Genomic DNA, 27,328 nt, shown 5'->3' with positions numbered 1-27,328 from the left:
CCACTGGGGGTCTTGGAACACATCTCCTATGGATGAGGGGGGACGATTGTGACAAATTTTGGGCAAACAAATTTTATCTTGTCCAAATTTTGCAATGGGATATTCCATCATTTAAAAAATGAGCACAGCCCAGTATATGTGTATGTATTCATAAGTGATATGTGTGTATACAGCTATTTTTAAATAAAACATACTAGATCAGCATTTGAAAAGGATAAGATTAAAAAAAATAGGAACACATATTTTACTTCTCTCCATAAGATATCAGGATTGCCCTACACCCTTGACATGCATGTACCTGGGTTTGGTGACCTGCATCTTTTTCCTCCCGGGTTCTCACTCACTGGCTCTGCCCTGTCTTTAGCTGTGACTGCAGGGATGTGCACCCGTTTGCCCAAGCATGGGCCTTAAAACATCTCTGCTCTTCCCCAGCAATGAGAACCCCCCCAGACTAGGGCAGAGGAGCCAATTAGAGCAGCCCCTCAGCCCCCAGCCCTCAGCCCATTGCCCATGGGCTGTGGGGCTCAGAAATGACAGGCTTCCCTGTGAGCCACTGACGTGTGGGGCCTTAGCAGCAGCCAGGCACCTGACCTACACAACTGTCCTTTGTTACTGTAAACAACCAAGCTTCCGGGGAGAGTAAACCAGAGTCAGATGCTTCCTATCAAAGCGGTTTCATGCATTTCTTCTTCACGTACAAGCTAAAATAGTATGGCTCTAAGTCATTAAAATGTGATTTGCCATCTTCTGATGTTGAATACCACTGAATATTTTATTTTTATACTTTGGGTTTACATATTTGAAGTGCTGAAGTATAATAGTAATTTATCCCATAGAAATAAAGCAATTACTGCAAAACAAATATTAGGAATGGCAGAGGGCCCAAGACAATTTGAAGACTGTTTTTAGGTGACCAGCTTGTTGGTCAGATACCAGCTGTATCTAGGTAGGTGTGTGCACAGGGGAGCACGGGAACAGTGTGCCGCGACCGTCCTGGCAGGTCCCCCAGCTGCCATTCAGAACCGCGTGGAAATAGGCCAGTTAATCAGACGACCGTGAAAGAAAGGGAGCGATTCTGCTGTTCGGAGCAATCCCAACTGATCAACTAGAAGCATAGCAAGTCACTAAATTACAGAACCTCTGAGACTCAAGTTTTTATCCATTACTCACTTATTTCAACTGATTAAACTCATCAATTTGAAATTTTTATAAACTAAAGACTAAAACTGGGTAGGTTGTCAGCTTTTAAAATATATTTAGGGTTCCTATGTACAACTACTAAGAGTGTATTTCATTGGAGAGTAGATTACACTGTAGCACTTAACCCCAAACTCATACAATTTGTACAAAATTGAGGTAAATCCACCCCCCGCCCCCCCCCCCCACCACCCGGGAGTGATAGAATTTTTCCTGACTGTGAATTCAACATTCAAGAATTTTCTTTTGATAGCCAGAGCGGCAGAGGGGACAAGCATGGAAAGGAGAACTGTCCCCCAGTGAGAACTCCTCCAGAGCAAGGAGACACGTGTGGTGGAACACATGTGAGCAGGACAGGAGGACTATCTCTCGGGAAGCCTGGCCGCAGCGCGTCTCCGATGGGTCCTGGTGACCGTCACTGCTGGCTGGGAGTGGGGCGAGGCAGATGGGGCACTCAGAGGTCTCCCGGTGCAGAGCCTGCGGCACAGGAGAGGACGTGAGCTGTCGTGCAGGTAGTAGCTCTGTCATGATGGAAAGCTTCCTAAATTTAAGTGAGAACTGTATATACCAAGAGACATGGCCCTTCTAGAGATGAAGTTTCATCCTGTGTTACAATGACACTAATTATACATATACTGTTAGTCCTGTGGAAAATGAAAGGGAGAGTAACCTGCTTGTGACAAGCAGTTTTAAAACAAAAAAAATACTTTATAAAATGCTGAACATTAATGGTATAGATTTCCTTTTAGTTGAGCAATGGAGAGTGGTCTTTTTCAAAATCCTTGGCCTTATATCGCTGCTAAACTTCTTTATAAATTTTCGTATTTTAATGATTTTTTAAGTAAGTTTTTCCTCTGTTGAATTCTGAGGCTCCCCTTTTCCGGAGGTGCTACAGATGCCAGAGGAGGGCAGGCTAGGGCTTGAAGGAAAACCGGGAAGCTAGCACGTGGGGTGTCTTTTCCCTTTGGTGTTCTCATTATTCACAGGAAGGCGTCCTCAAAGCAGTGTCCAATGGAAGGGCCTTGACCTCACCCCAGCCTGGATGGCAAAGGTTCAGGGTACAAGAACAGCCAGGGCCGAAAGCTCCGCACCACAGGGTCCCCAAGTCTCCCCTCTAATGTCTCCCAGACGTCTGGGGGCTGCTGCTTCCAGTGAGTGACCCACGCCTACCTGGATCTGGATCTTCTCCCAGTCTTCTTCTGTGAGCTCATGGCCACACCTGTCCTCCAGCTGCTGAAGAACACTTCGGTTTATGGCCAGGCAGTGGTCGATTTCCCAGAAGAGGTCCTCTATGTCTGTGCTGAAGGAGCACAGTATGCGGCGATTGATCTCTGTGAACTGGAAAGGACATGGGAGGCAGTGCATTAACATGCCCCGGTGGGGGGCGGATTCTACCTGTAGGTGCAAGGGAAGTGCCTTCGTGGGTCCTGATCACCTTTTTTACTAACTTTCCTCAGGTCTCTACCTTTGAAGAAGACTTTTTGGGGAAACAGACATATGCATATTTACCTAATAGAGCCATGTCCAGATAGTTGATGCAAAGAGATTCAAAAGGTCCACCTGGTTTAAGTCTTGGTGGTTAACAAGAAATACATTGTAATTAAGAGTTGAGAGCTAATAAAAGGGAAAGGGAAGTGGAGAGGAGAAAGGGATGATCACCCCGCTGTGGCAGCGTGGATTCTGATCTGTAAGCAGGGTGCTCACTGCGTGCAGCCACAGTGCCCTGAGCTCTTGCCCAGCCAGGGAACCAGCATTCTCCCCGTCCCCTTGCTTGCCAGCTGTCTTCCCAGTGTGGTTGCAGATTATGAACGATCATTTTAGCGTGACCATAAACAAAAAAGGAAATCTAAGATTATCCCCATCTTTTAAACTAGTTATTCATTCTGCTTTTCTCAGCAAGCCCTAAAATCGTAACTTGAAAACTCCCATTGCCTAAGGACCTTAAAAATCCCTTTATGGGAGGTAATCGATTTATGGACACTTGTATGGCCCCTTGCTACAGAACAGATCTTTAGGACTTATTTTAAAATTGTTTCCCTTGCCAGTCCACCATAATGGAGGCAGCATATTACATTTTACCTCAAACTTTTAAAAAGTTTGCTCCAAAGTACTGTCCTTAAATAGAGTTCTCTAATGCCCCCCAGTTCTTTTTATAAAGTACTACTTTTTTTTATAAAGTACTACATTTTTTTTATATAAAAGGATTTAGAGAAACACAGTGATCTTAGGCAAACGATTTAGCGGGTTGTGGGATGGTGTGCTTTCCCTCCTGATGACACAAGCTGGAACTGCCAGGGTGAGGCAGAGTTACTGCAGACTCTCGGCTACAGCGCAGGGATTCACAGTGAGAATTCGCTCATATCTGATTAGCAAAATGGAACATGCCTACATCATGTAGAAGTCACAGTTGCTAACTGCAAAGTGGCTTAATATGGTATCCTTCACTCTCTTTTCGTCCCCCAGACTCTGTTTGGTCTGTGCTCTGATTTGGAAATATTTACTGTGTGATTCTCCCTGGTTTCTCCAAAGATGCTATTGCTTCTTTTCAAAAAGGAAAAAGGCCTACAATTATTGGTTTATTAGAAATTTAACACATCTAAATCTTTAGTAGGGGTTTTATTAAGACAGTTATTGTTTTGTTAGTGTCTTAGTTACAGTTCTACAGGTTTTAGATGGTTTGCCTGCCTTGCCATAAGTCCTGCATGAACAGGAACAAACACGTTAGGAGCAATGCCTAGATAGAAAAGTGATTTTGTGATTACAAAGGGCTTCAAGAGTCCAGAAGTCAATCTTCTTAGATGGGCTTGGAAGGAAGAATAGTTTCATGGTTTTCAGTTAGGTTGTAAAGATCTGGATTATCAGAGAAAAGGCAATCATAGTTGAGGAATTCTTTTGAGAAAAGACTGGAAACAGCTCGGGCATTGGGTGGGGGCAGAGTGAATGGTTTTTATTAAAGAGTTTTTGGCAAGAACCCTCAGCACTGTTGGTGGGAATGTAGATTGGGACAGCTGTTGTGGAAAACAGTATAGAGATTTCTCAAAAAATTGGAACTACCATATGATCTAATAGTTTGAGTACTGGGTATTTGCCCAGAAAACACTAATTTGAAAAGATACATGCATTGTTTATGTTTATTACAGCATTGTTTATAATAGCCAAGATATGGAAGCAGCTCAAGTGTCCATCCATAAATAAATGGATAAAGAAGATGTACACACACACACACACACACAGAGGAATATTACACAGCCATAAAAAGGATGAGATTGTGCCATTTGAGACAACATGGATGGACCTAGAGGCTATTATGCTAAGTGAGATAAGTCAGATTGAGAAAGACAGTTACCATATGATTTTATTCATGTGTGTAATCTAAAAAAATTAATAAACGAAAAGCAGAAACAGACCCATAAATACAGAGAACAGATGGCTGCCCAAGGGAAGGAGGGTGAGGAGATGGGCAAAGTGGGTGAAGGGCTGTAGGAGAGACAGGCTTCCAGTTATGGACGAACGAGTCCCGGGGGCGAAAGGCACAGCAGAGGGAATCTGGTCACTGGTGGGGTAACAGTGTCGTGTGGTGACGGATGGGAGCGCGCTTGTGGTGAGCACAGCGTGCTGCATAGACCTGTGAGTCACTCGGTTGCACACCTGAAACTAACGTAACATTGTGTGTCAACTATATTCAAATTAAAAAAAAAGAGTTTTGGGGATGGACTGTATTATTTTTCTTTATCTTCTCAAAATAATGTGATACACTTAGAAAAACTCCTTTAAGTATCACTGTTTTTAGAACTTTCTAAATGTAAGAGCTAGTTACTCTAGATCATCCCTGTCCAAAAGAAATGTAATATGAGCCACATCTGTAATCCTAAAACTTGTAGAAGGCACATTTAAAAAAATGTTTTTAAAGGTGAAATTAATTTTAATATTTTACTTAACCCAACATATCCAAGATATTATCATTTCAAAATATGTCAACTGAATAAACTATAAATGAGATATTTTATTCTTTTTTTCCTGTCAAGTCTTTGAGATCCTGTGTGTCTCTAGCCTGTTTCGATTTGGACTGGCCTCGCTTCAAGGACTCGACAGGCACCTGCGGCTTGTGGCTGGTGGCTCACGCGGACATTACTGCACAGATCTGATCATCGGAGAGCGACCACGGCACCTGAGGCACGGAGATGCCGCTCAGCCAGGGTCGCACCAGGGGCTCCTTTGTTGAACATCTGAAGACTGATGTAAATAGCTACGGAATCATCTGTTCCAAGGGCTGTGGTGGCTGTCACCTTCTTACTCTCTTGCTGGTCCTTCCCCAGCACAGAGCTCTCTATAGAAGTTGGCATCGTGTCCAGAAACACCACAGTCCCACTCCTCCCATGCTAGGTGGGGCCACATGACATAGCTGTTCCAAATGGAAGTGGGGTCTCCGGCCTGGGCACACAGGTCTCTGCCCCCCCCTCCCAGGGACGGCACAGAGAAAGGCTGCAGGGGACAGTGCCTGCATTCTACAGGGTGGCATGCTGCCCTCGTGGGTGGGACCAAAGCTCCTACTTTGAGTCATTGGAATTTGGGGGTCGTTTGCTCCAGCAGTTAGAAGTGTCCTGATTGAGTGATCACACCTGTCTCATGTTGTTGGGCTTGGTGATGTGAACGAAACCTATCAGAACTCAGAGACAATTAGATGAGTGATGATGATGTAGGACTTAACAGCTCTCAAGTATTCTAGTCTGCTGGCCAGCTCTCATGTGTGTCTTTTGTTTGTTTGTTTTTATGTGGACCCAGCTGGCAGAACAGAGTATGTAAGTCCCCTCCAGAGCTCCTGCTCCAAGGCCAGACCCCAGAAGGTGCCTTCAGGGATGAAGCGTACCCTTCCGCTTCTTACTCCCCCAAGAAGACGTGGACACACACAGGAAGGGAGGGCAGCTGTGGTGAGTGCGCCCTTGCTGGCCTTTGTCCCCGGCTGGTACAGGATGACTGCTGGGTTTCAGGGAAAGGCGATGCTGGGACATGACAGGCGCCCACGCAGCTGGTGGTTGGGGTTTTATTCATTTATTTTTAAAGATTTTATTTATTTATTTGAGAGAGAGAGAATGAGATAGAGAGAGCACGAGAGGGGGGAGGGTCAGAGGGAGAAGCAGACCCCCCGCAGAGCAGGGAGCCCGATGCGGGACTCGATCCCGGGACTCCAGGATCATGACCTGAGCCGAAGGCAGTCGCTTAACCGACTGAGCCACCCAGACGCCCCTGGTTGGGGTTTTAATGGTGTGTGTGGGAATCTTCCAGGCACCTGTGTTTTGGGGGTTTGTTTGCAATTGTGTTTTAGCCATACAAATGCCCCCCAACTACAGTAGTTTGACTCACAATTTTTCGACCTCATGATGGGGCGAAAGCGATCCACACTCAGCAGAAACCGTGCTCCGAGTTCTGAATGTGGATCTCTTCCCGGGCCAGCGATACGCGGTCCGATCCTCCCCCCGTGATGCCGGGCGGGGGCCGCAGCTCCCAGCTGCCACGCGATCACGAGGGGCCACGGCTGATACAACGACAGCCATCTGCACCCACACAGCCGTGCCGTCCGTCACTTTCAGGACAGCATGCCGTGTGTTCCAGGAGATATTCGACACTTTACTGTCAAACAGGCTTCGTGTTACATGACTTTGCCCAACTGTGGGCTAATGTGAGCGCTCTGAGCATACTTAAAGTGGGCTGGGCTACGCTGTGACGTTCGGTAGGTTAGGTGTGTGAAATGCATTTTTGACTTAATGATATTTTTGATTTATGATGGGTTTATCAGGACCTAGTGCTGTCCTAAGTCAAGGCACATTTGTATTTAGAGGCTTGGAGGAAGATGCTCTTCTGTTATGAATCAAATTCTATTTCACGCTGACCCTAATTGTAATTGCCAGGCAGCTGGAGCTTAATTTAGGTTCTTCAACTGACAGTGTATCCTAGGGCTTTGATTTTAATTTTCTTTGTTCTTTGGCTCTTCGACTATTTGATAATCTCTAAACAAATGATTGAGAGAAGAGTTCCCTACTGTGTAAAAGGGAGAATTCCTTGGAAATCTGTATGATGGCCTTCTGATTCATGTTTCATGATCCATGTGCTCTGTGAGTTTTCTTGACATGAGAGCAATTTCCCATATATACATGGAATGGAATATAAGATCTTTTCTTCCTTCAAAATTATGCCTCAGAAAAAAGGGGTCATATTCTATTCCAGACCTTACAAAGGATTTCGGGTTATGAGGTGTATTCTGAAATGTTTTCTGGACACAGAAGTGCTGTTTGGAGAACATGCAAGAGTGTGAATGACTGACTTGGAGGCTCATTCTCAATGGTGGTGCTGGGACCAGCGGCCTTGGCATCCCCTGCGAGCTTGTTAGAAATGCTGATTCCCAGCCATGCCTCAGACCTCCTGGGTCAGAACCTGGGGACTCTGATGCTTGCTCAAGTTTGAGAACTGCTATTGCAGAATTCACCTGCTTGATTTTAAGAGTCAAAGTTACTTACCACGGCTTTCATCACCCTTCCTGGGGGTGTGACCTCCCAACTCCAGGTGTTAGGTATCACTGTGAGCTTTCAGAGGTCCCTTAGAGAGCAAGAGAATAACTGTGGAGGCTCGCGCGTGCGCACACACGCTTATGTTATATTAACGGATACGTTGTGTGTGATAATAGATCTATGTATGCCCGGATGACTGCAGGAATCCCGACTGTTCTGACATGTGGATGAGTTCTTGCAGCGTGAGATAAAGCACCTTAGATGGAAACATAGCTGATATGCTCTGAACAGCTGTGTTTGGTGACTCCCAAGGGGCCCTGGTGAGGCCCTAAGTGTCATCTCACCCAGGCGCGTCTCCTCCTGCCTTCACCAGGGCTGTTGGCACATGCCTCGTTGCCTTTATTACTACGGACTTGGTGGCTGGGAGTGCTGGGCCTCATGCTGTTACACCCTAAGGTGTTTGTCAAGGGTTCCCACTCCATCTTAGCATTTCTCGAGGGCTTAGGATGTGCGTGACCATGGCAGGCGCTTTGGTGCTTGCGGAAAACCTGGGCTTGCCAGCTTTTGCAGATGCAGCCAGTAAATCGGGGGAGGATGGGTCTTAATGCTCAGTGTGCCAGTCTAAATGCTAATTGGTGTCATACAGCAAAACAGAAATACATGCTCAGGATATGTTATAATACATGAGAATTATAAACTAATTCTAGACTCAAATGTTTGATTCTGCAAAAGATACCTAGTATAGAAGAAACAAATACTGCTTTAGTCATATTCCACAAGTTTTGATATGTATTTTGCTGTTAATTCAATTCAAAATATTTTCTAGTTTCCATTATCATGTTTTCTTTACCAACAGGTTATTTAGAACTGTTTCTGAATTTCCAAATGTGTGAGATATTTCTAGTTATTTAAAAATTATTTTAAATTTCTAGCGTAAGTACACTGGTCAGAGACCATGCTCTACACATTTTAACTCTTTACGGTGTGATGAGAATATTTACGGGCTGTGTTTATAGATGGTCTGTATTTTGGAAGAGCATGTGTGCTACGGTTGCTGGTGGGTGTTCTGTGTGTCCTGCTTCCTGGTGCCTTGGCTTCACGTATGTTTGCTCTGATGTCAGTACCCCGTCTTTTTCTGTGTCGAGTTTTCTGTGTGCGTATCTATGCGTATATCATACACACGTCATTCTTCTTTCAATGCGTAAGAGTCTCTTCTGAGTGACCCGCAGCTGGGCTTGTTCTCACTGGCACGTTCAGTCTGGAGATTGCTTGGTGTGTTCCCGTTCTGAGTTTTCTAGTTGTCCTGCCATCGGTTTGTTTTGATCTCTGCTCTTTTCTTCAGTGGAAATTTCTATCTCTAGTTTTCCTTCTACTAATTTGAAGGTTAAAACTCCATTTCAGTTCTTTTAGCCGTTACCTTGGGAATGCATATTGAAATTATTAACGTCGAAAGTCCATCAGAATTTCCTCTTCTCACATAAGCAAGGATCCTGGAGCGCCTGACCGGGATAGTCTCCTGGAGGTATGTCAGTCTGGTGCGGTCAGGCTCTTTTCCTTCTCCTTTAACCCTGGAAGACATCAGTAGTCTTGCTTTACAGTCAGTGCCAATTCGATTTATTCGCATTTTTACCACCTTCTGTGCACTTCACCCCTTCTTGCTTCTTGGAATCTGGGATCATTTTCTTTCTTCATGAAAGGCATCTTTCAGAATTTCCTTCAGTGGAGACATTTTAGTGACACTCTTTCCATTTTTCTCTGAAATTGTCTTTCTTTTGCCTCTGTTTTTTTTTTTTTTTTTTTTTTTAAGTAGTCTCAATGCCCAGCGTGGGCCTTGAACTCACGACCCTGAGATCAGGAGTGGCACGCTCCTCTGACTGAGCCAGCCACGCACCCCTTGCCTCTGTTCCTGACTGGAATTTTCATTTGGTACATGTAGAATTCCAGGCTGGCTGAGATGTCATGCTCAGTCCTCTGGCTTCTGCTGTTACTGCCAGCAAATCTGCAGCTTCACTAGACATGCCTTTCTTTCTTTGTTTCTTTCCTTCCTTCCTTTCTTTCCTTCCTTCTTTCTTTTTCTTCCTTCCTTTCTTTCCTTTCCTTTCCTTTCCGTTCCGTTCCGTTCCTATCATACTGGGGTTCTTTGGGCTTTTTAAGTCTGTGTATCTCCTTCCCATATGAAAAATTCATAGCCTTTCTGCCTCAGGCTGTCCCCATGCTCCCTTTCCCTCCTAAATTCTGGTTCCCGGATGGAGCCCTTCATGTCCTTTCCTCAGCGTGCCATTCCTACGGGAGATGATGGTGCAGAAGGAAAGGGAGGCATGAGGAGACCCAGGGTCCCTTCCCTGCTGGGAGCTGAGGGCTCAGACTCAGTTTTGTTTAGCATTTTATCTCTCTGCATATGAGTTAAATACACATGTATGAGGTAGGAGACGCAAACTGTAATTTTGGAGATTCCACATATGAACTAAATGCTCTTATATTTGTGCTTAAAATCAGCATTGTACAGCATAAAATTTATGCTGATAATTCAGAATTTTTTCTTTGCTTGGAGCAACATTAAATAGCAGATAAAAACCACCAGGGCAGACTGAGACGGGGGTGGGGGGCAGGCAGACTGAGAATGGCCAGAGAAGAAAGTTTTGGTTTTGAACAAGGGTCCCAGTGTTCACTGGGCAGTGTTCCCGTGTCCCGGATTTTTCTCAGGCCAGCCGTTTGCTGAGTGCCCAGGTGGAGCTCCTACTGCTCTCACCTCTCTACAAGAGTGCAGGCAGGGGCTGGCCACTGCTGCTCCTGCATTCCCTACATGGGAACCTCCCCCGGTACAGGCGCAGGGGCCACTCACCCTGTCTGTGCAGTCCCTCCAGTTTGGGGTCTGCACCTCCCCACCCCAGCCCCTGTCATCTCAGCAGTCCCCCCCTGCCCTAAAACCCCTTGCTCCCTACTTGGCTCCCTGTCCCCTGCATCTCTTTGTACTTTTGACTCTCCCCACTTTTTGAAATTTACATTCTTGATGACACATGTTGTTTGTTGTGTGTCCCACAGGAAGGCAGGTGCCGCAGACGGGACCCCCTCCCCAGGAGGTGGCCCTAGGGATTTGGAGGGGAAGGGAGGGAGGGGGACAAGTTTTGCAAAGCGCAGAACCACAGGCGTCAGTCATGGAAGGGGCTTGGAACAGTTTAATTTGTATTTGCGTATCTACTCAGCCTGCCTAACAAACATAATATCATTTTCACACTTGTCCACAAATCATACTTTCTTCCTTAGTTGCAATTAAAAGCATTTCATAAATGAGAAAAGTAACAATTCCTTTTATATGTATTGGTGGTTAAGGACTATTAAAATGTAGTTTATTCAATCTAAACTAAATAACTTTACCATTCAGTGTTTGCACGGTGAATGATTAACGGGATTGGTACAACAGTGTGGGAATGGCTGAGTGAGCTGGGGACCCAGGTGACCTTTAACAAGGGGGCCCCCAGCTTGCAGGAAGGCTGGGTGGGAACAAGGAGGGCTGAGCGGAGGGCTCAGAGGCCCCACGGGAGCAGGGTGGGGTGGGGAGGGGGCTCTGACAGCTGTGACAGGCAGCAGCGGGGAGGGGGCCTGTCCTCTGATGCCAGCGTAGCCTTCTTGGAGCGCTGGCCTCACCACCTCTTCGTGGGTCCTGAAGTCCTCATCCTGGGCCTGTCTGGAGCCTGAGATCCCTTGGGGCCTTGCGCCAACCTTTCTTCTCATTACTTTCCTGTAGGAATTTCCCAGCCGGCCAGTCATTTACAGAGTCCCCTGAGTAACTGTCCTGTTTTCCGGTTTCAATGACTTCCCTGCACCAGTGGCTCCTGCAGCCTGCATGTAGGCCCAGTGTGCGTGGGCTCCTCTCGTGAGCGCGCTCTTCAGCTCTCACTGCCCTGGGCACTTAGCGTTAGCTGGATGCTGTTATCTTTTTCCTGTGTGTATTTCTTATCTCCTCGAATGAGTTCTTTAGATTCAGAGAAGCCCCTGATTCATGCTAAGGCCCTTAGCATTCATTTAAAAATCTTGATTTTAAGTTTGCAGTAGATTAGAAATGAGGACACATATATGCCCCAACGTACATATTCTAAAGGAGTGCAGTACAGTATCCTTTTTGGGATTAAAAAAAAAGAACAGTGCCTATGAGCAAAGATTTTGAAGTTATTTCCAACTATCAAGATTCAACAAAGCACTGGCGTTTAGCTTTTAATCATAACATTGACATTAGCTTATTAATACATATACTGAAAATCCTTCAGTATATATTTACAGCAGATTTCTAAAAGTGAACTGGTGTGACCTTATTCTTGTAGCTTCACATATTCAAAAGTTAGCAAGGGTGATATTTATAAAGTTAAATCAACATATACTTATCGACCACCTATTGGGGCCAATTCAAAGCCATGTCCTAAGTGTAGCTATTATTAACTATTTCTTAAATCTCAAGTTTTTAAATCTCAGCCCCTTCTTGCTTTCTTTATTTCCTTACTGTTATTTGGGTCAGATGTTCTTAGTAATTGAAAGGGCAAAAACTGGCAAAAAAAAGACAGTTGAGTTCTAGTTTTTAAACCAATGATTATTAATTCTACAGAAACAAAGTGTAAAATATTCAGTTTTAAAAAGAATGAATGTCTTCATATATTTTTCCTTTTAAGTCTCATATTTCAGATATTTGATAAGAGTTTAGCTTATTGATATGTAAAGCAATTACTGGTCATTTACAAGTAACATACTGGCTAAACATTAAAAAAAATATATACTAACAAAAGTACCCAGGTGAACTTTGTCTGCCCGGGAGGCCTCTCTAAGTGATCCGTCTGGATGTCAGCAAATTGCTTACTAATGTGTTGACTTATGACCACCCTCAAAAGCAAAATGAAAAGCCTGGAATTTACAGCATATCAATGAATCAGTTGATAAGCTTTTACTGGTTTAATATCCTCCCAGTCTTGCTGCTTGGAGCCACTTCAAGTTAGCAACAGAATGTTTGCCATCTCTATGTGATAAAGGAAGTCAAAGGACTAAACAAACTTTAAGACCATTATGCTGTTTGGTGAGATGTCAATGAAAAAAGTAAGAGAAATCTCATGTAGGTGGGTGTGGGAGCAGGCAGCCCCTCAAGTCAACCACGGCATCTGACAAATCACTAACCTTACTTTTTAAACAATGCTCAGGACTTTTAGCTTGGGTGGAGATAGTATAATGCATTTGAAAAGTTTTAATTGCAGCAATAAAAGACCATACCTCAATTATATGACATATGCTAGCAGAATTTCTAGATAAGGATCAAAGGCATTCAAGGACCAAGCACTGCATTGTGGGCAACACTCGGGCTTTCTGTACACACTGGTGACAGGTATGAGCACAGCAGCTTTCCTGACCTCCCCCGGCAGCTGTGGTCAGAGCTCACCGAGACGTGTTGCGAGAGTTCCCCAGGACTGCTGTGCCCTCCCTCACAGCCCCAGTGCCCGCTCAGACAAAGGCACTGCTGACTCTGACCCTCTCGGGGACAAAATCCAACACTTGATCTGTTCAGTTCTTTACACAGGACTACAATCTATTTAAAAGAACCCACATCATAACACGACATCACTTTGTTCTCGTTTAGTTTGTTAGGAATGTGCCAATGATATTTTAAAGCAAGGCAAATCTGCAAAAAGAAATTCTCAGTGTATGGAAGCTTTACTGTTTGTAGAAAGACGACCTCAGTATTTTATTAATTAGTTAACATCCAATAGGTGCATGGAAACCAAAGTAAGAACAGACTTCATTAATCCCCTGTAACAGAGGAAGGAAAAGGCAAGGCCAGAGTTCTGTTACAAGAAAGAGGTCAATACATAAAAACAGAATGACCTGAGCTAATCTAATCGACAGTGTTAAAAACATGTCCATGTTGGCGAGATCTTGAAGCTCTAAACAAAATAAGCACCTCCTAATTTATTATGCCTAAAAATGACACACTATTCTCCCTCTTTGCCTTTCTTTCCTAGTAATTATAGAATTTTTCCCTGAAGGTAGCACATTGTTACTGCACATTTTGCTTTGTAAACTTGCCAGTTTCTCAAACTCAAACATTAGATGTCTAACCGTTCACTGATCTGCAGTTCCATGCACACGTAGGTGGTGGGGAGGGTGGCGGGTGGACAGGCACATGAAAAGGCACAGGCGTCAGAGGGCAGAGCCACAAGGCAAACTTCTGGAGGAAAACCTGGCACTTCTGGAATGTCACTGACTATGTTACAAAGCTAGGCTCCCACCCAGAGGAGCCTGGATAAAGTCATTGTTCATTCTGGCTTTGGAATTTACTTGTTTTTTTTTTAAAGGTGGATTACTAGGAAAGTTACACACACTGCTTCTCCTGAAGTGGGACTTGAGTGCACACGTTCAGTTCTGACACTAGCAGGATGGATATAATGAGAACCCAAGACCGAGAGTTGTATTTTTATTTCAAATATCTTAGTATGCGCTTTCTAGATTTTCAAGCTTCTTGTTACTGGCGAGCTTATGTTTTTGTTTTTTGTGTTTTTTTAAGATTATTTATTTGAGAGAGAGAGAGTGTGTACGAGCAAGTGCAAGCTGGGGGAGGGGCAGAGGGAGAGAGTCTCAAGCAGACTCCCCACTGAGTGTGGAGCCTGATGTGGGGCTTGATCTCATGACCTTGAGATGAAGACCTGAGCTGAAATCAAGAGCTGGACACCCAGTCGGCTGATCTACCCAGATGCCCCACAATTAACCTTTTTTATTGTACGTTCATTAACAAATTGGTGTAGCTCTAGGTATTTTTAGTACTTTTGTCCTTTAATCTACATACAGAGTTAAGAGTTTACCACCCCATCATATTATATTATTAGAGGAATCTGAGTTTGCCTACATACTTACTTTTACTAGGGTGTTGTATATAGTCATATATTTTCATGTTACTTATTAGCATCCTTTCATCTCAGCTTGAGGAAGAGCTTTTTGCATTCTTGTAAGGCAGGCCTAGGGGTGATGACCTCCCTCAGTTTTGTTTGTCTGGGAACATCTTTATATGTCCTTCATTTCTTTCTTTTTTTTTTTAAATTTTTTATTTTGTTAGTCACCATACAATACATCATTAGTTTTTGATGTGCTGATCCACGATTCATTGTTTTCGTGTAACACCCAGTGCTCCATGTAGTATGTGCCCTCCTTAATACCCATCACCGGGCACTGGGCTAACCCATCCCCCCACCCCCCTCCCCTCTAAAACCCTTAGATTGTTTCTCAGAGTCTACAGTCTCTCATGGTTCATCTCTCCCTCCAATTCCTCCCCCCCATTTTTCCCTTTCTTCTCCTAATGTCCTCCATGTTATTCCTTATGTTCCACAAGTAAGTGAAACCATATGATAATTGACTTTCTCTGCTTGGCTTATTTCACTTAGCATCATCTCCTCCAGTCCCATCCATGTTGATGTAAAAGTTGGGTATTCATCTTTTCTGATGGCTGAGTAACATTCCATTGTATATATGGACCACATCTTCTTTATCCATTCATCTGTTGAAGGGCATCTCGGCTCTTTCCACAGTTTGGCTATTGCGGACATTGCTGCTGTGAACATTGGGGTGCATATGGCCCTTCTTTTCACTACATCTGTGTCTTTGGGGTAAATACCCAGGAGTGCAATTGCTGGGTCATAGGGTAGCTCTATTTTTAAATTTCTGAGGCACCTCCACACTGTTTTCCAAAGTGGATGTACCAACTTGCATTCCCACCAACAGTGTAAGAGGGTTCCCCTTTCTCCACAACCTCTCCAACATTTGTTGTTTCTTGCCTTGTCAATTTTTTTTTTTTTAAGATTTTATTTATTTATTTGACAGAGAGAGAGATAGCGAGAGCAGGAACACAAGCAGGGGGAGTGGGAGAGGGAGAAGCGGGCTTCCTGCCGAGCAGGGAGCCTGATGTGGGACTCGATCCCAGGACTCTGGGATCATGACCTGAGCCGAAGGCAGACGCTTAACGACTGAGCCACCCAGGTGCTCCATTGCCTTGTCAATTTTTGCCATTCTAACTGGTGCCATTCTAACTGTTTTTTTCATGTGTCTGTTAGCTATTTGTATGTCTTCTTCGGAGAAATGTCTGTTCATCTCTTCTGCCCATTTTTTGACTTGGTTATTTGTTTTTTGGGTGTTGAGTTTGAGAAGTTCTTTATAGATCTTGGATACCAGTCCTTTATCTGTAGTATCATTTGCAAATATCTTCTCCTATTCTGTGGGTTGCCTCTTTGTTTAGTTGACTGTTTCCTTTGCTGTGCAGAAGCTTTTTATCTTGATGAAGTCCCAAAAGCTCATTCTTGCTTTTGTTTCACTAGCCTTTGGAGATGTATCTTGAAAGAAGTTGCTGTGGCCGATGTCAAAGAGGTTACTGCCTATGTTCTCCTCTAGGATTTTGATGGATTCCTGTCTCACATTGAGGTCTTTCATCCACTTTGAGTTTATCTTTGTGTATGGTGTTACAGAATGGTTGAGTTTCATTCTTCTGCATGTGGCTATCCAATTTTCCCAACACCATTTGTTGAAGAGACTGTCTTTTTTCCATTGGACATTCTTTCCTGCTTTGTCAAAGATTATTTGACCGAAGAGTTGAGGGTCCATATCTGGGCTCTCTATTCTGTTCCATTGGTCTATACGTCTGTTTTTGTGCCAGTACCATGCTGTCTTGGTGATCACTGCTTTGCAATATAGCTTGAAATCGGGCAACGTGATGCCCCCAGCTTTGTTTTCTTTTTCAACATTTCCTTGGTGATTTGGGGTCTTTTCTGATTCCATACAAATTTTAGGATTGTTTGTTCCAGCACTTTGAAAAATGTTGTTGGAATTTTGATCGGGATGGCATTGAAGGTATAGATTGCTCTGGGTAGCATAGACATTTTAACAATGTTTATTCTTCCAATCCATGAGCATGGAATGTTTTTCCATCTTTTTGTGTCTTCTTCAATTTCTTTCATGAGTGTTCTGTAGTTCCTAGAGTTTATTTTATTATTTTTTTTAAGATTTTATTTATTTATTTATTTATTTGAGAGAGAGAGAGAGAGAGAGAAACAGCATGAGAGGGGATAGGGTCAGAGGGACAAGCAGGCTCCCTGCTGAGCCGGGAGCCAGATGTGGGACTCGATCCCAGGACTCCGGGATCATGACCTGAGCCGAAGGCAGTCGCTTAACCAACTGAGCCACCCAGGTGCCCTGTAGTTCCTAGAGTTTAGATCCTTTACCTCTTTGGTTAGATTTATTCCGAGGTATCTTATGGTTTTGGTGCTATAGTAAATGGAATCATTTCTCTAATTTCTCTTTCTACAGTTGCATTGTTAGTGTATAAGAAAGCAACTGATTTCTGTCCATTGATTTTGTATCCTGCCACATTACTGAATTGCTCTATGAGTTCTAGTAATTTTGGGGTGGAGTCTTTTGGGTTTTCCACATAAAGTATCATGTCATCTGTGAAAAGAGATTTTGACTTCTTCTTTGCCAATCTGAATACCTTTTATTTCTTTTTGTTGTCTGATTGCTGTTGCTAGGACTTCTAGTACTATGTTGAACAACTGTGGCGAGAGTGGGCATCCTTGGTGTATTCCTGATCTTAAGGGAAAGGCTCTCAGCTTTTCCCCATTGAGGATGATATTTGCTATGGGTTTTTCATAGATGGATTTTATGAGCTTGAGGAATGTTCCCTCTATCCCTATACTCTGAAGAGTTTTAATCAGGAAAGGATGCTGTATTTTGTCAGATGCTTTTTCTGCATCAATTGAGAGGACCATATGGTTCTTCTCCCTGCTCTTATTAATGTGTTCTATCACATTGATTGATTTGCGAATGTTGATCCACACTTGCATCCCAGGGATAAATCCCACTTGGTCGTGGTGGGTGATCCTTTTAATGTTGGGTCCTACTAGCTGGGATTTTGTTGAGGATTTTGGAATCCATATTCATCAGGGATATCAGTCTGAAATTCTCCTTTTTGATGGGGTCTTTGCCTGGTTTGGGGATTAAGGTATTGCTGGCTTCATAGAATGAGTCTGGAAGCTTTCCTTCTGTTTCTATTTTCTGAAACAGCTTCAGAAGAATAGATATTATTTCTTCTTTGAATGTTTGGTAGAATTCTCCATGGAATCCATCAGGCCCTGGACTCTTGTTTTTTGGGAGGTTTTTCATCATTGCTTCAATCTCGTTACTGGTTATTGGCCTATTCAGGTCGTCAGTTTCTTCCTGTTTCAGTCTCGGCAGTTTATAGGTTTCCAGGAAGGCATCCATTTCATCCAGATTGCTCAATTTATTGGCATATGGTTGTTGATAATAATTTCTAATAATTGTTTCTATTTCCTTGGTGTTAGTCGTGATCTCTCCCCTTTCATTCATAATTTTATTAATTTGGGTCCTTTCTCTTTTCTTTTGGATAAGTCTGGTCAGTGGTTTATCAATCTTACTAATTCTTTCAAAGAACCAGCTTCTAGTTTCATTGATCTGATCTACTGTGTTTCTGGTTTCTAATTCATTGATCTCTGCCCCAATCTTAATTATTTCTCATCTAATGTGTGGCTTAGGCATCATTTGTTGCTTTTTCTGTAGTTCTCTAAGGTGTAGAGTTAGTTGGTGAATTCAGGATTTTTCTGTTTTTTTGAGTGAGGCTTGGATGGCTATGTATTTCCTCCTTACGACCGCCTTTGCAGTATCCCATAGGTTTTGGACCAATGTGTTTTCGTTCTCATTGATTTCCATGAATTGTTTAAGTTCTTCTTTGATTTCCTGGTTGACCCAGACATTCTTGAGCAGAATGGTCTTTAGCTTCCAAGTGTTTGAATTTCTGCCAAATTTTTTCTTGTGATTGAGTTCCAGTTTTAAAGCATTATGGTCAGAGAATATGCAGGGAATAATCTCAGTCTTTTGGTATCGGTTGAGACCTGATTGGTGACCCAGTATGTGGCCTATTTTGCAGAGAGTTCCATGTGCACTCGAGAAGAATGAGTATTCTCTTGTTTTAGGGTGGAATGTTCTGTATATATCTATGAGGTCCATCTGGTCCAGTGTGTCATTCAAAGCTCGTGTTTCTTTGTTGAAATTCTGCTTAGATGATCCGTCTGTTGCTGAGAGTGGAGTATTGAGGTCTCCTACAATTAATGTATTATCATCAATATGGCTCTTTATTTTGCTTAACAGTTGGCTCATGTAGATGGCTGCTCCCATGTTGGGGGCATAGATATTTACAATTGTTAGATCTTCTTGTTGGATAGACCCTTTAAGAATGATACAGTGTGCTTCTGTGTCTCTAACTACAGTCTTTAATTTAAAATCTAATTTGTCTGATATAAGAATTGCTACCCCCGCTTTCTTTTGAGGTCCATTGGCATGGAGGATGGATCTCCATCCCTTCACTTTCAGTCTGGATGTATCTTTAGGTTCAAAATGAGTCTCTTGTAGACAGCATATGGATGGGTCCTGTCTTTTTATCCAATCTGCAATCCTGTGCCATTTTATGGGAGCATTTAGGCCATTCACGTTGAGAGTGATTATTGAAAGCTATGAATTAATTGTCATCATGTTGCCTGTGAAGACGTTGTTTTTATAGATTGTCCCTGTAAATTTCTGTTGTGGATCACTCTTGGGGTCTTTCTCCTTTTGTAGAACTCCCCTTAATATTTCTTGCAAGGCTGGCTTAGTGGTCACATATTCTTTCAATTTCTGCCAGTCTTGGAAGCTCTGCATCTCTCCATCCATTCTAAATGACAGCCTTGCCGGATAAAGTATTCTTGGCTACATGTTCTTCTCATTTAGTACCCTGAATATGTCTTGTCAGACCTTTCTGGCTTGCCAGGTCTCTGTGGATAGGTCTGATGTTATTCTGATGTTCCTCCCTCTGTACGTAAGGAATCTCTTCCCCTTAACTGCCCTTAAGATGGTTTCCTTGGTTCTAAGATTTGCGAGTTTTACTATTACATGCTGGGGTGTTGGCCTGTTTTCCTTGATCTTGGGAGTGGGCCTCTCTGCCTCTAGGACATGAATGTTTGTTTCATTCCCCAGATTAGAGAAGTTGTCAGCTACGATTTGCTCAGATATATCTTCTTTTCCTCTCTCTCTCTCCCCACCCCCTCTGGGATTCCAGTAATTCTGACATTGGAACGCTTCATGATGTCACTTATTTCTCTGATTGTATTTTCACGGATTCTGAATTGTTTTTCCCTGGCCTCCTCTTTCCCCTTTTTATCTATTAAATGGTCTTCCAGGTCACTAATTCGTTCTTCTGCCTCGTTTACCCTAGCTGTTAGATTATCTAGATTAGATTGGATCTCATTGATAGCATTTTTAAGTTCTGCCAATTCAGCTTTCATTTCTGCCCTTAGAGACTCAATGTTGCCATTAATTGATTTCTCCATTCTAGCTATTGTCTTCACACTTGCTAGCCTTCACACTTGAATTCCATCTCCGACATCTTGGTTATATCTGAATCCATTTGTAAATCTGTGGCATAAGTCATAATCTCTGAGTCTTTCCTATTTTGGGGGTTCCTCCTCCTAGTTATTCTGTTGAAGGGTGTTTGAGGGAATGTATAGAGTCCAAATTATTGACCACAACCCAAGCAAGATGCACCTGTTTTCTTCCGACCTTAGGGTTGCTGGCCTCTTGTTTTCCCAGCCAGTTTTCTGGGGGGAGGGGCCTGCTGTGCTGTTACTCAGGCAACCCTGTTTGGGCAGAGTTGCCCTGACCCCTGTGGCGGGGGATGGGCTCAGTGAAAACCAGTTTTTGGGGGCTTTTGTTCTCTGGTGGCTTTCCCTGGCGGCTTTCCGCGTCTCTTCCGAGAGTCAGAGCAGAAGAGACCATTTCCGATCTCCCTGCTCTGAAGCAGAGAGATCACTCTTGGGGTCTTTCTCCTTTTGTAGAACCCCCCTCTCTCAGAGCAGAGAGATCACAGTCTGTTCTTCAGTGAGCTCTCCAGGCCACACTGTCTCCGTTTCTGTCTGTGCTGTTATAAACTGCAGTGTCCTGGTTTGTGTGCCCCTCCGCAGTGCTCCCAGTCCTTGCCTCCAGGTCAGGGCACGTCTCTGCCCTTTGTGCTTCTAGAAGCGCCAGCCGCCCCCAGTTCACACGTGCAGCCCCGCCGCTTGGGGTTTCAGTCCCCGGGGGCTTCCCTAAAGTCCTTACCCTGCCGCCACTGGTCTGCGAGTCTGTGCCCTGTCCCCAGCGCCGGAGGCTATTGCTCACCGGCGGTGTAGGATCTGGACAGCCAGGCTTCCTCCCCCTTCTGTTTATCTTCTGATATCTGCCCGTGGAATCACGGCTCCCTGCTTCGTACCTCAAAAACAACTGCCTGCGATATTCTGTTTGCAGAGATCCAGATATGTCTTCTTACATCTCAGGCTGATTTCGTGGGTGTTCAGAGTGGTCTGGTAGATATCCGGCTCAATCCCGGGACCGGTTAGAATGGGGTCCCCTCCTCCTCTGCCATCTTTTCCCCCCTCTCGCCTTCATTTCTGAAGCACACCTTTGCCAGAGAGAGTGTTGTTGGTTGAAGTTTTTCCTTTCAGCAGTCTGAAAATTTTGTCCTACTCTCTCCTGGCCTGCAAGGTCTCTGCTGAGAAATCTGCTGACAGCCTTATGGGTGTTCCCCTGTGAGTGTGGAATTTTTTTTCTCTTGCTGCTTTTAAGATTCTTTGGTTTTTGAGTTTTATTGTAATGTATTTTGGGGAGGATCTCTCTCTCTATTTTTTAAAGATTTTATTGATTTATTTGAGAGAGAGAGAGAGCACACAAGTATGGGGGAGGGGCAGAGGGAGAAGCAGACTCCCTGCTGAGCAGGGAGCCTGACCCAAGGCTCAATGCCAGGACCCCAGGATCATGACCTGAGCAGAATGCAGATGCTTAACTAACGGAGCCACCCAGGTGCCCCAGGGAAGATCTCTTTAAATTGAGTTTGTTTGGGGAATCTGAGCTTCATAAACTTGGCTATCCAGATCTCTCACCGATTTGGGAAGTTCTCAGCCATTATTTCTTTTGACAAGCTTTCTGCCCCTTCCTCTCTCTTCTGAGACTCTCATAATTCACAGATTGTTTCCTTGAATGGTATCACAAAGGTCACATATGCTTTCTTCACTCTTTTTCATTCTTTTTTCTTTGTTTTCCTCTGACTGGATAATTTCAAAATTCCTTTCTTCTAATTCACAGACTCTTCCTTCTGCTTGATCCATTCTGATGGTGGTACTATCTCCGTTCTTCAGCTCCAGAACTTATTTGGTTCTTTGTTATTTGTCTCTACTGAGCTTGTCATTTTGTTCATGTATTATTTTCCTGATTCCATCAAATGCTCCTCTTGTATTTTCTTGCACCTCACTGAGCTTCCTTCAAACACCTGTTTCAAATTCTTTACCAGGTAAGCTGTAGCCCTCCACATCTTTGGTTGGTTACTGGAAGGTTGCTGAGATCCTTTGGTGGTGTCATGTCTCCCTGATTTTCATGTTTCTTCCAGTCCTGCATTGCTGTCATCAAACCCAAGTAGAATTGCCTCCTATATCTTTACTGACTGGCATCAGGAGAGAAGTACTTTCTGTCAGCCCTGTATGGGTTCTGAGGCTTTCTCAGACCTTCTGGGGATACACAGAAGATGCTCCACGTCTTGCTCCCTCTTGTGGCAGAATTCTTATGAGTGTACGCCTTCTCTGGATTCTGCATTACACCAGGCCAGGTGCTGATGGCCTCCCTTGGGCTTTCCCAAGGGTGATGCTAAAGCCCAAGTCTGTGGTCTCACTCTGACCCACAGGTTTGGGCTGGCTTTCCACATGTGCTTACTAGCCGTCTGCCAGAGATTGCTCTCACCATCAGCAGTGTGCACAGGGAGCCAGCCACAGGGTGTGGGTGATGCAGGGTGAGGCACGTGCAGCACTGGGGGCCATGTGGGGGGATCTGCAGGTGAGGTACCCCAGTGGGGCTTCTTGATGGAGGCCGCAACAGTCAGTAGAAGCCTTGTCTTTTTCATGCCCTCAGAGAGTCCTGTCTACGGCCCTTTCAGCCTCTTCCCACCCCCAGTCACGCAGCTCATGACTCAGTACTCTGGATGGAAGCATGAGTCCCTTTGGCAGTGTCCCACACAGCCGAAGAAGCTGGGTGCTCACTCACATGCTCTCACATTCCCCTGCAGGAGAAATCATGGGCAAGAAGATCTCTCTTGGCCCTGAGCTGTGTGTCCTTGCGGGAGAGGTGACATGGGTAAAGCATAACTCCTCCTCTGACCCTCTCCATTTTTTGCATTTGTTACTCTTCTCTTGTATTAGTTTGTGTGTGTGTGTGTGTTTTTTAAAGATTTTATTTATTTATTTGAGAGAGAGAATGAGAGAGAGAGCACATGAGAGGGGGAGAGGGTCAGAGGGAGAAGCAGACTCCCCGCCGAGCAGGGAGCCCGACGCGGGACTCGATCCCGGGACTCCAGGATCATGACCTGAGCCGAAGGCAGTCGCTTAACCGACTGAGCCACCCAGGCACCCTGTGTGTGTGGTTTTAAAATCCTACTAGAAAGGTCTTTCCCATGCTTTCTTCTAAAAGCATTATGTTTCATTTTCCTGTTTAACTGTTTGTTTCATACAGAGTATATTTTGGTATAAGTTATGAAATCTATTTCTGTTTATACCCTCTCTCTTTCTTCTCCCATCCTCCCTTTCCTTCTCATTCCCAGTCCACTGCCTTGGATTTAGAAACTGTGCATCCTACTCCAGCACTGCTAGAGTTTATCCTTACATTTTAGTTGTTAACATTTTGCTACAGTGTACTCTCTCTTCTGTATTTATGCACATATGTCTGAGTGTGTGACCTCTTTAAGGGTTAGCTGCAAACATCACCACACACTGCCTCTACCTAAGTCCTTCTGCATGTGCCTCCTAAGAACCAGGACACCAAACCTGACAGCAACAATACTGTAAACGCACTGCAGAGATTTAACATTGACATACTGCCATCATAAGAACGATCTATATTCACACTCTCAAATATCCCAGTTATCACACGTTTTTGTTTTAGTTTTGATCCAGGAGCCAACCAAAGACCAAAGACATCTTAATTTTATAGTTCTCAGAGTTCTTTATTCTAGAACATTCCTCAGCCATTTCTTTTGTCTTTATGACATTGATATTTTATAGTCCAAGCCAGCTGTTTTACAGGATACTCCTCATTTTGGATTTACCTGCTCACATGCTTTCTTGATTGGGTTCAGATTAAGCATTTTTGGCATGGAAGTGCAAAGGTGATGTTTTGTTCTGGTGCACTCCATGCACATTAGGAGCACATGGTGTCAATTTGTCCAGTTATTGGTAATTTCATTTGTTGGGTTGAGAGGTCTGTCAGACCTTTCCAATGTAAAGACATATCATACTCTTTGTAAATTATACGTAATGTGTGGATCGATACTTTGAGACTGTGAATATCCTATTCCTCAACAATCTTTCACCCAGTAGTTTATAGTAATTTAATTTATTGATATAAGTTCTCCACAAACTATCACTTGTGTATATATCCACATGGTCTGGATGCATCTATACAATCCTGGGTAATGTGAAATTCAATAGACTAGTTCAGTAAGTTTCAGATTTCATTAAAACACATTGGCATTTAAAATTATAAATTAAAATTATAGATTAACATGTCCTAGACCATGCCAATAGGTCAGCAGGAGAGTTTGAAAAAGGTAGGAAAAATTCATTAAATTGCAAGAGGCAGGGCGCCTGGGTGGCTCAGTTGGTTAAGCGACTGCCTTCGGCTCAGGTCATGATCCTGGAGTCCTGGGATCGAGTCCCACATCGGGCTCCCTGCTCAGCAGGGAGTCTGCTTCTCCCTCTGACCCTCCGCCCCTCTCATGTTCTCTCTATCTCATTCTCTCTCGCAAATAAATAAATAAAATTAAAAATAAATAAATAAATAATTAAATTGCAAGAGCCATTCACTAAATGACTAAGAAGTGGTCTCTGTAAGAAAGGACAGCCTGTGGGCTCTGACCACATAGACATTCAGACACACAGCTGTCCCCTTCTCTGCAGTCTCGCCTTTCACAGTTTTGGTTACCCGTTGCCAACCATGGTCCTGGAGCAGATGGCCCTCCCCTGACATATCGTCAGAAGGTCAGGCTAGGCTGACGCTGCGTCACACGCCTGCGTCACTCACCTCCCTTCATCTTGTCCCGGGGGCATTTCGTCATCTCAGGTCATTACAAGAAGGGTGAGTGCAGGACAGTAAGATATATTGAGAGCGAGAGTCCAGAGTCACATAACTTTTATTACGGTATATCATTATAATTGTTCTATTTTATTATTTGTTGTTCATTTCTTACTGTGCCTAATTTAGAAATTGAATTTTATCATAGGTATGTATGTATAGGAAAGAACGTAGTCTATACAGGGCTTGGTACCATCTGCGGTTTCAGGCATCGAGTGGGGGTGTTGGAACACATCCCCCAGGGATAAGGGAAGACAGCTGTGTAAGGCATGTACCCATACAGGCAACCAGAACAATGACAAGAGTATGTACCTACTACTAATACACTATCTGACAGTAAATGATGTCATTATTTATTTATTTAGGGCAAGAGCCAGAGTGGGGGTGAGGGGCAGAGGGAGAGAAGAATCTTAAGCAGGCTCCACACTCAGCATGGAGCCCAACATGAGGTTTGATCTTATAACCCTGAGATCATGACCTGAGCTAAAGTCAAGAGTCAGATGCTTAACCAACTGAGCCACCCAGGCCCTGTCTTCATTTATTTAAAATGAGGTTTGGTGGGCACCTCGGTGGCTCAGATGGTTAAGCATCTGCCTTTGGCTCAGGTCATGATCTCAGGGTCCTGGGATTGAGTCCCATATCGGGCTCCTTGCTCAGCAGGGCGCCTGCTTCTCCCTCTGCCTCTCTCTCTCTGTCTCTTATGAATAAATAAATAAAATCTTTAAAAAAAAATAAAATGAGGTTTGGCAATCCTAAAATTTGTATGGAACCACAAAAGACCCCGAACAGCCAAAGCAATTTTGAAAAAGAAGAGCAAAGCTGGAGGCATCACGATTCCAGACTTCAAGCTCTATTACAAAGCTGTAGTGATCAAACAAGTATGGTGCTGGCACAAAAATAGACACATAGATCAATGGAATAGAATAGAAAACCCGGGAATAAACCTACAATTATATGTCAGTTAATCTTCAATAAAGAAGGAAAGAATATCCAATGGGAAAAAGACAGTCTCTTCAACAAATGGTGTTGGGAAAACTGGACAGCAACATGCAGAAGAATGAAACTGGTCCACTTTCTTACACCACACACAAAAATAAAATCAAAATGGATTAAGGACCTAAATGTGAGACCTGAAACCATAAAAATCCTTGCAGAGAACACAAGCAGTAATTTCTCTGATGTTGGCCATAGCAACTTTTTCTAGATATGTTTCCTGAAGAAACAAAAGCAAAGATAAACTACTGGGACTACATCAAAATAAAAAGCTTCTGCACAGTGAAGGAAACAATCAGCACTACAGTGACCCTATGACCTAGTAATTGCACTCCTGGGTATTTACCCCCCAAATACAAAAACACTAATTCAAAGGGATACATGCACCCCTATGTTTATTGCAACATTATTTATAATAGCCAAGATATGGAAGCAGCCCAAGTGTCATCAACTGATGAATGGAGAAAGAAGATGTGGTGTATACATACAGTGGAATATTACGCAGCCATCAAAAAGAAGGAAATCTTCCCATTTGCAATAACATGGAGGGAGCTAGAGGGTATTATGCTAAGCGAAAAGCAGTCAGAGGAAGACAAGTACCACAGGATCTCACTGATACGTGCAACTTAAGAAACAAAACAAATTAACAAAGGGGATAAAAGAGTGATGCAAACCAAGAAACAGACTCTTAACTCTAGAGAACAAACTGATGGTTGCCATAGGGGAGGTGGGTGGGGGCATGGGTTAAATAGGTGATGGGGATTAAAGAGGGCACTGGTTGTGATGAGCACTGGGTGGTGTATGGAAGTGTTGAATCATTAAATTCTAATCTGATACTATTACACCGTAGGTTAACTAACTGGATTAAAAAAAATAAAATGAGGTTTAGGTTTATGGATTTCAATGTTTATGGCCAAATGGGATAAGTGAGTAGAGTGAGGAATGAAGAAATTGCAGAGAACATTTAGAAAACTAGCAGAGAGGGCGCCTGGGTGGCTCAATTGGTTAAGCGACTGACTCTTGACTTTAGCTCAGGTCATGATCTCAGGGTTATAAGATCAAACCTCATGTTGGGCTCCACGCTGAGTGTGGAGCCTGCTTAAGATTCTTCTCTCCCTCTGCCCCTCACCCCCACTCTGGCTCTTGCCCCAAATAAATAAATAATGACATCATTTACTGTCATTGCTCAGGTCATGATCCTGGAGTCCTGGGATCGAGTCCCGCATCGGGCTCCCTGCTCAACAGGGAGTCTGCTTCTCCCTCTGACCCTCCTCCCTCTCATGCTCTCTGTCTCTCATTCTCTCTCTCGCAAATAAATAAAATCTTAAAAAAAAAAAAAAAACTAGCAGAGAGAGCTGAGGATTATAGAGGTAATTAAAACAATAGATAGCTGAAGCAATTATAAAATGCCTATTTGTGCAACAAATTGA

General features: G+C 43.7%; 1 protein-coding gene across 1 annotated transcript in view; it reads right to left on the bottom strand.

The window, feature by feature from the left end:
• Positions 1-1,394: 1,394 nt before the first annotated feature.
• The window catches only part of RNF32 (ring finger protein 32), a 44,125-nt gene continuing 18,191 nt past the window's right edge, over positions 1,395-27,328 (bottom strand). The window contains exons 7-8 of the mRNA XM_021692947.1: positions 2,368-2,535; positions 1,395-1,674 (exon numbers count right to left, since the gene is read on the bottom strand). Of these exons, the coding sequence (XP_021548622.1) occupies positions 1,423-1,674; positions 2,368-2,535 (420 nt within the window). The 3' untranslated portion in view covers positions 1,395-1,422. The remainder of the gene's footprint in view (positions 1,675-2,367; positions 2,536-27,328) is intronic.

Source organism: Neomonachus schauinslandi, chromosome 12 (genome assembly GCF_002201575.2).
Source record: "Neomonachus schauinslandi chromosome 12, ASM220157v2, whole genome shotgun sequence".
NCBI classification, from domain to species: Eukaryota; Metazoa; Chordata; class Mammalia; order Carnivora; family Phocidae; genus Neomonachus; species Neomonachus schauinslandi.
Note: the sequence above shows the minus strand (reverse complement) of the source record. Positions and strands in the feature narration are given on the sequence as shown.